Genomic DNA, 13,171 nt, shown 5'->3' with positions numbered 1-13,171 from the left:
TTTCCACAATGCAGGCAAGACTTGTAAGCCCAATAAAGAAGTAAAGTTGTTCAGGCATGGCTGAATTTTTCCTAGTTTTCTAAATTACAAAATATTAAATCTGATTTTTTGCAAAATATGTTTCTCAAAATATATACACCTCAGAAATCCCAGAATATATATAAGAGTTGTCGGCACTGTTTTTTCAAACAGCTGCTAAGCATTTCATTAACAAGTTACCTTCATGCTGCTCCGGAAGCATGTAAGTAAAAGCATAAATAAAGAATGGCATAGAGGAAGATAAAACACTTTGTATTTCAGAAAAAAAGTTCTTTTTTGAGCTTTAAATCCCTCTTTTTTTTCCCAAGAGATGCTCTCTTTATATAATGGACAGTGATGCTGTAAGAGTAACCACTGAACATTTATTTGCAGTACAAACACCTCATGAAATAAAAAGGAGTACACATATATGCACAAACCTATGTAAAGCACTTTAAGTATTAAGCCCTTGATTCGCCTTTAAACTTCCTCCATTAAACAAAGACAGAATACAGGAACAGAACAACACCGCATCAAGATAAACGGAGCCACATTAAAAGATAACGGATAATTATACCTACCAGGAGTGTCAGTGCTTCAGGATTGTCCTTGTAACATGCTACAATTATAGGTGTGTTCCCTGCTTCGCCTTCCAAATTAACATCTGTACTGCTATGCTGGACTAAAATCTAGACGTTTAAAATAACATTTGGTCAACCATAAACCAAATACAACATCAAAAGCCTATCCCGCTACTCCCATTGTTTATCACACACAGTGCTCTTATCATGACTTGTATTTGCATGCCAACAGCCCACAAAGGCAGAGGAGGGACAAGATGAGGAAGAACGTAAAAACATGCAGGGGAAAAATGCAGGCAAGAACAGACAACAAAAAATAAGTTTATTTAGGGCAGAACGCTGGGTAGCTAGGATAAGCCTGCTCTAACTGTAAAGTGTCTTAAAATTTTATTTAACAAACTCCCCAGTACTCGGACAAAAATCTTTTCTGTAGCGTACTGTAGTTGGGGATTTTCATTGTTTGTTGTAACGTATTGTAGTGCTTTGTACTTCCCTGGAAAATGTTAATGTTGTAGACCCTTTTCAACCAGGCAGCTTCTGGACAGTTGTATGAGATCATGGGAGACTAGATTTAATGAAAACAGGGAGTCTTCCACTCTTGCATTCCTAATCTGATCCCTGTGTTTACAGCTAACACTGAGCTACCGGTGCTGTCAAGCATCTCTGTAATTGCTTCCAGTGTATTTTTGAGAAGTAAAGGATTATGGAAATAACCACACTTCACCACACATTTATTCCTCTATCTAGATATTTATTTATTTAATTCCATTTCAGTAATTCCAAGAAATTTTTGTGCACTGGAGAAACTGGCATGTTTTAATCACTCTTGGGCAATTTGACAATGGAAATCAAAGGAGAATTAGCTTGAATAAATAACAGAGCGGGGAAGAAACGAGAGCACATACTATATGTCAAGAGCTGTAAAATCATCAAAACCCAGAACTCATTACGAATACCACTTTCCAAATCTCATATTTCTGATAATTTTATTATTCTAAATTGGCAGTAAATAGAGACTTGGTAAGAGTTGTGAGGCCTATGAGATCTTTTAGTACTGGCAATCTCTAAAAGAATTTTAATTTTTGAATACAGAGGTATCTTTTTCCTTCTTGTGTTTCGCTGTACTAGAAAAAAGAGACGAATTTAAAGTGAAAAATTAGCTGCTGTGGTGTTAAGGTTGTATTTACCCAGTAAATTCAAGAATTTTACAAATTCTAGCATGCCAGATAGTTACTTAAACTGGACAGCAGATATTCTCATTATGCTTGGTCAGATGATGAGAAAATGCTTTGTTTAAAATTTCAATGCTGTTTCTATTTTGCAATTTTCAAAACAGACACCTTACTAATAATTTCTTCAGAGCATATTTTTGCAATTTTTAATTGAAGAAGAGCAGAACCAAAGCAGCAAAGTTATCAAAATGCTGGCTTTAAGAACTGTGCTTTCTGATTAAAATCCACTAAAATAAACAAAAAATTATCTTCCTAGTTTCACAACTATTTTTGATAGTTCTGTGACTCTCTATGCAATTGGCAATAAAAACTTTCAGAATATAAACATTTAAAACACTACAATGTCTACTTGAAATTTCACTGTTAAAAATAACCTTTTCGAAAAAGTCATTGTGTTTGCAAAATTTAAAAGGAATCTCAGTTAAATATAATTAGGACTACTAGAGTAGCACACCTATCAATACATAAATCAATAAATTCGTTCTTATTTGCTAAGCTGAGAACACACAGACCTCTCTACAAGCACCGTATGTTACACATCCTACTCGCTAAACAAAGCGTATGAGGAGCTACGCCCAGGATATAGCATATACAAACAATATTCTTGGTGTTCTGCATGCAGCTGTTGAGCTACTTATCAAGTCTGTTTATTTATCTGAACTTTAGACTTACCTTAACAATTTCATTATGCAGGGATTGCACAGCCATATGCAAAGGTGCCATCATATTGGAGTTGAGAATATTTGGGTTGGCTCCTCTACTGAGAAGTAAACTAACACTTTCAATCTGGTTTTTCTTTGTGGCCCAATGTAGTGGAGTATTTCCAGAAGAATCCATCACATTTAATACTAGCTCAAAGGAGAGGAAAAGAAACAGAAAAAAAAAACACGAAGCAAAGCTGTCAAATGTTCTGATCATACTGAAAAAAACCAGTGTTTTCAATGGAGGTTTACCTCTGTATTATTGCTTTTCTTAAAGCGAAGAATGAAAAGGCGGTACATGATGCAGTCAAGCTGCAGGTCACACACAGTTACATTAAATTACTTATTGGGCTGAATACATCTTATTGTTGAGAGAAAATGTTTTGTTGGAGACATGAATATATTAAAATACAGTGGAGAGGAAGCTTGATAAGGTTAGGAAACACCAATAAAGCTTTTTATTAGATCTTCTCAAATTATAATAGTGGAGAGATCAGAGGGTTACAACACCTGTCTATTTCGTACTCATTATTTTACATCTCTCTTCTTCCCAGAGTTCCTTGATTTTCCTCTTTCTTTGTGTCTTCTCTTTCACACCTTCTTTGAATTTGCAGCTATTGCTTTAGAGACCATACTGAACAAGTGATTGTGAATAATTAAAATGAGAGATGATAAATAACTGGTTGCAAATCATTAGATAACTAAGGACCAATCTTTTCTGATTCACTTAACATCACAGAAGTAAATCAGTAAATGTTGACAGAAAACTGCTCTGGTCTATACGTATAATTTTATTTTCAAAACTGGAGATGAGCACTCTCAACAAGCACTTTGAAGAATTAAGACCAAAATGATAAACTGAGAAGAAAAGAATATTTTTCAGCCTGCATAGTCTAAAAATAGATTGGCCACCATTCAGCAAAGGATGAGCTTTTCAGAGCCATTATGTGTTTGTCCAGTAGCCTACAGTCTGTCACTAGAGTTCATAGTAGTTTCACAGCACCAGAAGTATTTATTAATAATAGTAACTATTAAATAGCATCTTTTACAGGGAATGTTTTTCCATCATTCAAGGCCCCACGTTCTCCCACTTCTTCCCTGAGTTTCCTAGGATATGACCAATCTCATCAGATGTTTACTCTTCCCCACTATTAAGTAAACAAGAGTGAAACGATAACAATTTCAAAAAAGCAGTACCTCCTTCTGTGTACCTTCATATCTACTTCTATACCTGTATTCTGCCCTCAGCAGCACCAAACATGTGACCACAGCTTAGTAAATGTTTCAACTGCATCAAATGTATTACTAATAAAATGAGTTTTTTCTTAAATTATCCAAGAAGTCTATTAAAACATATCTAACACACTTATCTACAACAAGAAATACTCAATTACATATTAAAATTGAATTGACTTAGAAAGATAGAAGTCAGTGATAACATACTTGAATGACAAATATGGGGAACTAAATTAATTCTTACTTATGTTTCCAGTATTTTAAATATACCAAAAGATACATAATGTATACAAGGAAGATAAAATGTCAGATGTACTGTATTTCAGCACAGTCTTCTTTTTCATATATGAAGACTATAAAGCTGAGTCTTCAACAGAAAAAAATATGTTGAATCACTGCATTAGAGGGAAAAGCAGTACTAATGTAATAAGGGTGATGCAAAGCATACCTGAGACAGTGCAAATTGTGACAGACAGTTTGAACAGTACTTGACTGTATAAATATAGGTAACATATATCCAATCTGCGTCAGTCAGGTAACAAATACTTTGATTTTAGGAACTATTTTATTTAACAGAATAAATAAGTCAAATAATATGTGTTACCTTCACAGGAGGAATCATCTATGATCATCTGCATTAATTCTATTTGACCACCTTCTGCAGCGTGATGCAATGGGGTGGCATTTAATTCATCCACTTTGGTAAGCCCAGAACGATTCTTCTTAATGAAGCTCCGCAGTCTACATGCACTTCCATCTGAAATCACCTATTTTGGATACAAATATGCTCATTTTCATATTTGCCTAGCAGATAAGATGTTAGTAGTATGTTACTGTAGCCAGTTTATCACTCAGTAATTCTCTCTCAACTGTTCAGTTTCATATAGAAGCACACAGATCCTGCTCAAATTAAGTCAAGAGCAAAACTCAGATTGATTCAGTCGATTTCAAGTCACACCCCAGGTAAAGAACTGAGCAAAACTAACAAAAATAGAAATGATCTAGAATGCTTTATTTTGTCTTCTGCAGTGAGATCAAGATCCTCCCTCCATCACAAGAAATCCAAAGCAAGCAAGCAAGCAAGCAAATTCATCACTTACTGTTTTATTCTCTCTGCAGCTATGGCCAAGTCAACTGAATTCAGCAAAGAAGATAAATGAATAATCTGGATAATTTCCTCTTCTAGACCTTTCTACAGAGACTGATGTTACATGCTGTGCTTTCAAGTTCAGCCCTTGGGATTCTACGATGTTCCACACATCAGAGCAACCAACACATTCTTTAATTTACAGCACTATCCTAAGAGCATCCCATGGGCTAATCCGCTAATCCTCAGCCTGAAACAACTCAGCATCTCCACAGTGTAACGTTAACAAAGACCCTCCAACTGCTCAGCCCTCTGACACCTGAATGCATCCCTGGTGCTGCACTTTGTGACCACAGCCCACTATGGAAACCCCTCCTGATCCCACACTAGGAAGTTCTCCTGATCTTTTCATTAGAGCATTTCAATAACCATAGTTGTATCTGAGGAAAAGAGAAAGAGTGATTGCAATGGAATGAGCAGGACTTTAAAAACAACTTATTAAAAAGATCAAAAGGGAATCAAAAAGAAAAATAATTCAACAAAACTGGGAAGAAAAAAAATCACACCAAAAGTGACACAAACCTTCCCAAAGAGAAGTAAGGAAGCAAAGCAGGAAAAAAAAAAGGAAATCCTCAAATCATTGTTCTTTCCTTAGCCGTCAAAAAAGGAAAACTTTGGTCTCCAGTGTCCCTCAAGCCATAAAAGTTCAACAATTTTTGCCTTCATTAAGCAAATATATATTATGAGGCTTCTCATTCAAACACTCAAACATGTTTAACTTCTTTCAGCTAAGTAGTCTCACTGACCTCAGTGAGATTACTCATGTGAATAACGTTACAAATGTGCTTAAATATTTAGAAGACTGGAGCCAAATACATGGGTAGCATCTGCTTCAAAAGTGTAATTGGAAGAAGCTGAGAGAAAACACGTGATATCATTGCTGAAAGGATATTTACTGAGTCAATAGCCACAATAATGAGGTCTATTATATGTACACAAATATCTACACATTTCATAGACACTAAAAAGATATTTAAGAAAACCTTGTTATACAGCCCTATACACATGCATACGATATCTTTTATTCTGTCTTTTATTCTAATTTGATTTTAATTGTAATGAATTTTAAATCTTTCCATTGATTTAAACCAGATTTTGTCATTAATTACATTGGAATTTTTTGTCAACATAAGAAATAATATGCCCAAAAGCTTTGTATGATGAGAATTTCTATTAACCCCAAAAAGAAATAATATGCCCAAAAGCTTTGTATGATGAGAATTTCTATTAACCAAAAATAAGATATTTTAGCAAATACTGCGGTATTTCCTTAGCAAAACAGCAAAGGAGGAAATCAGTTAGGTGTTCTCAGTGCCTTCCTTTCACTTCCGAAAACGCAGAGCAAGCTATTTTAAACAGCAGCAGCTCCTTTGTGCTTTATCTGACTGGTCCCACAGTTGTAGACCACCCACTGAAGCGACAAGCCACCTTACACAGAAGAGGTGACGCTCAGAACCATGGCTGGCCCAGAAGACGAGGCTGGAAAAGACCTCGAGAGGTCATTAAACCCGTCCACATACTCTGGCTTTCTTGGTCTGTTCTTAAATATCTTCGAAGTTACCTGTCACTCGTTCAACCTCTTCTTTTGCTTAATTAATCCCACTTAAAAAAAAATTTTTCTAGTTTAAAGCTGCTTCCCCAGTGTCCATCCTAATTGTGCCTACATAAATACCTCACTTCTTGTCCTAGTCCCCACAGAAACAGCAACAGGTTATATGCTTTTCGGCATCAATTTCACGTTTGTAGGTGGTGATACTGTTTCCCTTTCTGCTTAGAACAGTTCCGGCTCTTTCAAACTTTCTTTCGGGACATTGTGGCAGGATGTGGAGCTCACTCGCGTGGCTCCCTGCAGGTCCCTCTCTCGCAGGCCGCCCCGCGCCGCAGAGCCGAGCCGGCCGGTGACGGGAGGCCGCCACGGCCTCCAGCCTCGCGCTGCCCGCCCGCCATCTGCTCGCGGCCCAGCGCGTCCTCGCCCGCACGACGCTGCGTCACCCTGCCACCACCCCGCTTCCGAGCCTGCCTCCCGCGGGCGGCCGCTTGGCCGGACAGGTCCGTGGGGTGCGAGATGCTCCCATCCGACCCCGCGCAGCTGCCGCCGCAGCCCCATCTCCGAGGCGAAACCTCCCCCCGGCTCCCCTCGCACCCCGCGCCCTCTGCCGCCTTGTCCCGCCGCCCTCCCCACGCCGGCCGTGACGGCGCCAGCCGGATCTCCCCCCTCACACACTCCCTCCCTCCCGCTCCCCTGACAGACGCCCAGCCCAGCCCAGCCTCACCGCACGCACCTTAAAGACGTCCTGCGAGGCGACGGAGGCGGCATCCGCCTCGCACACGACGCCCTGGTAGGAGCTGGACGCGGCCGCCTTCTCCCGCGAGCGGCAGAGCCTCAGCAGAGAGCGCTTCATGGCGCCGGCCCGCGCCGCTGCCCGCGGCCCCCTCCGCGCCCGCTCCGGCTACCTGCGAGGCGAGAGACCCAGTGACGCCCGGCCCGGCGCGGCGCGGCGCGGGGCGGCGGAGGCGGGGAAAGGCGGGCGGGTAGCGGGGCGCTGCCGCCGCTTCCCGCCCAGGGCGGGCACCCCGCGCCGGCGCCGCCGCGCCCCGCCCGCCGCCGCCGCCCAAGGGGCCGAGGCTGAGGCGGCTGCCGGAGGAGGGAGGTGGCAGCCTGGCGGTGCCGCCGCCGACATAGCCCGAGCGCGGCCACTTGGCATGTCAGAGCCGGGCGCGGCGGCGGCGGCGGCTTGCTGGGGAGCGGCGCGGGTGCGAAGGGCGTCGCCGAGCCCCGCTTTCAGGACGGTGGATTTGGCGGGGAGCGGGCTCAGGGGTTACGGTTTTCCCCTTCCGTCAGTCCTGCAGGTTTTCGGGGCTATCCGGCGGTGGGGCAGCCATTGCGGGGGACCCAGAGCAGCGTGAAAGGCGAAAACTGCGATGCAAACCGCTCAACGCGCGAAAAATGCAATGCCACTTTTTTTTTTTTTTTTGAATTCGTTCATTCAGAAAATTTGGTTAAAAACTTGAGCTTCCTTAGCATTACTGAGTATTTCAAAGGGTTAATTAGCACAGCCGCTTTAACTGAGTCAGACTTGCTGCGTCATTTGTGATCCAGGAGGTCTAACAGTTTACTTAATGCGATAAGAGCAGCCATACCAAAGGTCAGACCTGCCGTCCTACCCCGAGGTAGCAGCTGGGGCAGATGCTCAGGAAGAAGACCAGAAACCATATGGGCTGACGTTTTGCCCGTGTGTCGCGGTTCACGGCTGTCAGCGGCTTAAGAACTTCCTGAGCCAGATGTTGCCTCCGGTCCGGCCTGTTTAATAGCTGCCGGCTGGCAAGTCTCCATCACTTGGCTTGTTCCTTTCTGAGCCCTTTCTTATACTGTTTGTGCCCCAGCATCCTGTGGCGCTAGGTGCCATAATTTCATCATGGATTTGGGGGGAAAAAAAAACAAACAAACTTTTTCCCCCACTAATTTCATTTAGTGCTCCCTACCCTTTTTATTTTGAGAAATATTGAATTGTTCCTCTTTTTTTTTTTTTTTAATTCTGCTTGCTGTTTATAATTTCACAAAGTTCTGTGATTTCTTTTTGCTTGCTGATGAAGACCTGATTCGTACGGTTTTCCTCTGTATGGAAACCATTTCATATCTCCGATCATCCTCATCCTGTGACTCTCGTCTTTTCGATATTCCTTTTGAAATGGGATGAGAGCTACAGGCAGAAATCGAGATAGATGTATGCGACAGTATAATTATATGGTTTTTTTTTTTCTTGATTCCTCTCCTGAACGTTCATAAGAGTATTTGCCTCTTTGAGTGCCACGGAGCTAAGTCTCCAGGGAATTATTTAACTGCTCCAGCACGATCTCTTTTGGGAGTCGTTACTGTGCGAGAGTAGTTCGGGTGATGTTTCCCCTGTGTGCCCACCTAGCATTTATCAACGTTGAATGTCATTTGACATTTCATTACCGCATCACCAAATCTTGTGGGATCCCTCTCTAACCTTCCACGGTCAGCTTCAGTTTTGGTCACTCTGAATAATTCTGTGACTCCTACCAGATCACCAGAATATCTTTACACCATGGATCCCAACGCTGATTTTAAGGGATCCTAAGGAACCTGCTTGCTTTGGAAAGACTGTCCATTTATTCCTTTTTCCATATAACATAACATTTAGTCAGATACAGGAAATCCTTCCTGCCTGTCATATGACAGTTTAGTTTTGTTAAGAGCTAAGAGGAGGAATCTTATTGAGAATCTTTCAAAAATCCAGATATATGTGGGATCACCAGGGTTATCTGTAACTTTATGCTAGCCGATTCCTGCAGAAAATTCCCGTGGCATCTGTAATGCCAGACTTCTTTCTACAAAAGCTGTATTTATTATTTTAACCCTGGAGACTTTAACTCCAGAAGTTTTTATCGTGAGTTGCTCAAGCGACACAACCTTAATTAATCAGTCTTGAGATCATAAGACTAGATAGTTTTAAGACTAAGTTGTTTTAAGCACTGGTCATGTAGAGTTTTGGTCATATTAATTTTCTGGCAACGTTAAAACAGAAAGAAATAATTTCTTCAGTGCATGTTCTGTCATAGCCATAGCTACTGTATACATCCAATAGCAACACATTAAGCTAGATTTTTATGGTTACAGTATCATTATTTGTGCTTGAAAGAAACAGGGTGAGTAGTTTACTCTATAGCAAGAAATCTATACTCAAGAAAGCTAGTCATTAGCGTATTCAAATTGTGTGTCTTGGGATTAAGTCACTCTGGAGGAGCCCTTTCCAGTTCTAAACCCTTTTCCTGGTACTTCTAGTAAGAGCAGCCACAGTTGGTGAGATTGTTCACTTTTCCATGGTGAGGTCCCTTTTAATTCCCTGCGCAACCCAAAGCCTTGGCTTTGCTGTCACCCATAGTCCTCTTTATAGAACTATAGGTTATAGGAAATTCAACTCAACAAATAGCAGTCTAGACATTGTATAAAGGAAAATAAATGCCATTTTCAGCCAAAATCATTAACTGGAAATAAAAAGAGATATCTATCACTGAAACATTGGTAAGTATTGGTAAGTTCTATCAATCACCCTTTTATTCCTAAAATCCCCTAAACTGCAGCCAGAATGAAACAAGAATGAAGTCATTATCCCAGGACAACTACAGTTTTAGTTATTTTCTTTAATCTGATTATACTGCCCTCTTCTTTTAAAATTACTGTTAGTTTTCAGTCTTCTGGTAAATGTTCAGAAGAATGTACACAGTATGAAAAATAATGCAAAGATTTTCCATTCCCAGGAGGAATCAAATGGAATTTTAAGTAGGCTGACCACAGCTTTTATTTCTACGTAATGATTTGACATAAGAAACTAATTCACATAAGTAGTCAGAGAGTAACTTTTCTTACAACTGTTTTTCCCAAGAGTGGATTAAAACACATTTATAGCATTTTATTTCAAATATGACCTTGCTAATGGTAGCATAGTGGATCCATTAGTACAAGCAAAATTCACTAAAGGTGACCGTACAGCAACACTTCATTAAAAATATGATTGTTTAATAATTAAATTGTGTATACAGTAAATTGCACCATTCTAGCCCTGTAGCTGTAGTAAGACAGTAGTACAATTTTTTTTAATTTTTGTAGGCATAGGAACTGCAAATTCAAGCAAATACCAATAATGAGAAGGATGCAGTGCATGGTTTTTTGCTTTGGAAGTGCCTCATTTGGCAACGGCGTTATACAAATTGTGATGTGTAAAATGATATTTAGAATTTTGTATTGCCAGCTTAATTCAATAAGCCAAGTGAATTCCTGATGTTACTTGTCAGATATTGATTGCAGTCATCTAGAAATTAATCTGTGCTACTGCCTAAACAAGCAAGCACACGTTGTCTACTACCAGTTGTTACAAACATTGGTGCCTGCCAAGGAGAAAAATCTTAATGTCTTTATAAACCAACAAGGTGAATTAACTCACATTTTACATGTCTAACAGAATTTTCACTGCATTTTTTGTATGCTCAGTAGAAGGATTTAAGTAATTGATGGATTTGTTACATGCCTCATAAAAGATTTTAGAAAACAGTAACTCATTCTACTATGCTGCATGATTTTTTTTTTTTTTTGGAATGACAAACAGATATGAAACTGTATCTTATCAATTTTGAGTCTTCCCCTTAATGCTGTGAACAGGAAGAAATTAAAATAGAGGGCCAGACAGTGAAAGTGCACTTTGAAAGTAAGTATAAATCATCCCTAAAGTTAATGGCATTCATAATAAATTGAGGGGCAGGACACTTAATGAGAACGTTCTTAGTTAGGCTGCTTCCCAAGGTGTCCAGCGTAACCCAGCAATGAATTGCAGTGACTGCTGGCTTCAAATTTATGCTCGGACAAAAGCTTTTAGTATATCAACTGGATCTATAAAAGGTTAAGGTTTGCGGTAGCTGCCTTCAAAAGTGAGTACAGTCTCAAACTCCCTCTGCGATACGTGGGAGTGGGGTGCTTCAGAGTGGAGTGTTTACTGGTAAGGGGGGAGCTGGGACTGTAATCCTCCTGTGAAGGTGAGGGCTAATCTATTTATCTCTTGCAAGACTTCTTTTAGACAAGTGAAGGACTTTTTTTTTTTTTAAATAGCAGATATACTTGTGGAAAACTACATTGTATGCCAAGAGATTAAAAGGTGCTCTGCCTAATTCCTAAAAAATGAACATGGCTGCCTAACTGGAGATTGCTTTCAGGTAGTGATGCTCTTCACTCTTCCTGCTAAAGCTGTGCCGGAAACAGTCAGGGTCAAAATGCTGGAGCCTGGTTCTCTAGTCCAGTGGTCAGGGCAGCCAAGTACCTGCAAAACTTCCTGCCTCCAGGACTGTTTTTGCAGTTTTACGTTCAGCTGTCATTGACTAAACCCAGGAACAGTCTCTGAAGTTAAAGAGCTCACTCTTGAACACCACCTAACTATGGGATTTAGGAGACACCCAAATATTAGGCTTCTAAAATTTTCTGGTCCATAATGTCTGATCAGACTTAAGCATGGTAGATGCATCATGCTGCTCAGTAAGGACAAGGTGACTTCAGTTCAGGAGACTGCAAAAGCACAACTCTAAATAACTGGAAGGTCTTCGTGGTGAAATGTGGGTGCCTCAGGATATTCATACAAGTAAAGGTTAGGCAAGGATTTTAGGCAAGATGCTTAGATTTGAGAAGCCTAGATCCTATCTACAAGCTAATTTAGAGACTTCATGGATGTTCTTGCTTACCAGTGATACATTCAGAAAGTGTTATTTCACAGCTCTAATTGATCTTTTGTCATCAGCTGTGTATTTTACACTGCCATTGCTGTCCTAACATGCAGTGCCTCCTTCTAATCACACAGATTTCTCCTATATATATGTTGCTGTAACTGTCAGGGAACAGCACCACCCCCACCCCCCCAAAAATGGTGATTTTCATTTTTTGGCATGTCTGTCTACTCAGAAAACTATTTGTCTTCTGGGCATGCTATCTAGCAAAATTTGTCCGCTATAGAGACATCTTAATCAAGTAGCTCCTACTTCTTCTTTTCTTTGAAATGTTGGAAAGAACATTCAAGGACTTTTGTTCTTCCAGAGTCTCATTGGTGGGAAATAGCTTGTTACTGATAATCAATAATAATATGTCTTTGAGATGGAAATCCTTAAAAATGACTGTGTAAAAGAACACCTATCAGAATGTGTCCTAGTAATTCACGACGCTTATATAACAGAGTTTACCATGTACAATAAGTACAAATAAGTAAAATATAAGCAAAATAAGTAGGAATAATTCCTTATCACCATTACATTAATATTGCTGTATTTATTACTGTGTTGAATGTTTCCATGCATTCCTTAGTTGCTAATGAAAATGCACAGTAAATTTTCAGCTTACAGTCCTGGAGTTTCCCTCTTGCATAGGATGTCTCATGTGGATTTTTAGATAAAGTTACTTTCCAAAACAAATGTCATCATTAAGGGATTAAAACAGTGGTAGATATATATTATATATTACTAGATGCATGTGAATCTAGCTATCGTTATTCATGTTTGTAGAAGTTAGGCAGTATATCAAGGATACATATTCTGTCAAAAAGTAATTGAAATTCGAATGAAATAGAAAAGTGGCAACTTTCGAGGGAGAAAAACAAGTAGGGAGAAATTTAGCATCATAGAATTATGTGAAATTGTGGAAAAAATGCCTCAGCATTTATTTTCAGAGAGAAAATATTGATGCTGTTTTCCTAGAAGAGT

General features: G+C 39.9%; 1 protein-coding gene across 2 annotated transcripts in view; it reads right to left on the bottom strand.

Moving 5' to 3' along the window:
* Nucleotides 1-7,419, bottom strand: part of TRPA1 (transient receptor potential cation channel subfamily A member 1) — a 38,860-nt gene extending 31,441 nt beyond the window's left edge. Inside the window, exons 1-5 of one of the 2 annotated variants that reach the window (XM_068932520.1) lie at nt 6,860-7,083; nt 6,477-6,534; nt 4,373-4,535; nt 2,504-2,679; nt 600-707 (exon numbers count right to left, since the gene is read on the bottom strand). In XM_068932520.1, coding sequence (XP_068788621.1) covers nt 600-707; nt 2,504-2,679; nt 4,373-4,406 — 318 coding nt within the window. In that variant the 5' untranslated portion in view covers nt 4,407-4,535; nt 6,477-6,534; nt 6,860-7,083. Of the gene's footprint in view, nt 1-599; nt 708-2,503; nt 2,680-4,372; nt 4,536-6,476; nt 6,535-6,859; nt 7,084-7,197 lie in introns of those variants that run through there. The other variant, XM_068932519.1, reaches the window with a different exon arrangement.
* Between the last annotated feature and the right edge of the window lie 5,752 nt (nt 7,420-13,171).

This window comes from Struthio camelus, chromosome 2, assembly GCF_040807025.1.
Source record: "Struthio camelus isolate bStrCam1 chromosome 2, bStrCam1.hap1, whole genome shotgun sequence".
NCBI lineage: Eukaryota > Metazoa > Chordata > Aves > Struthioniformes > Struthionidae > Struthio > Struthio camelus.
This window is presented reverse-complemented; position numbering and strand designations above follow the sequence as displayed.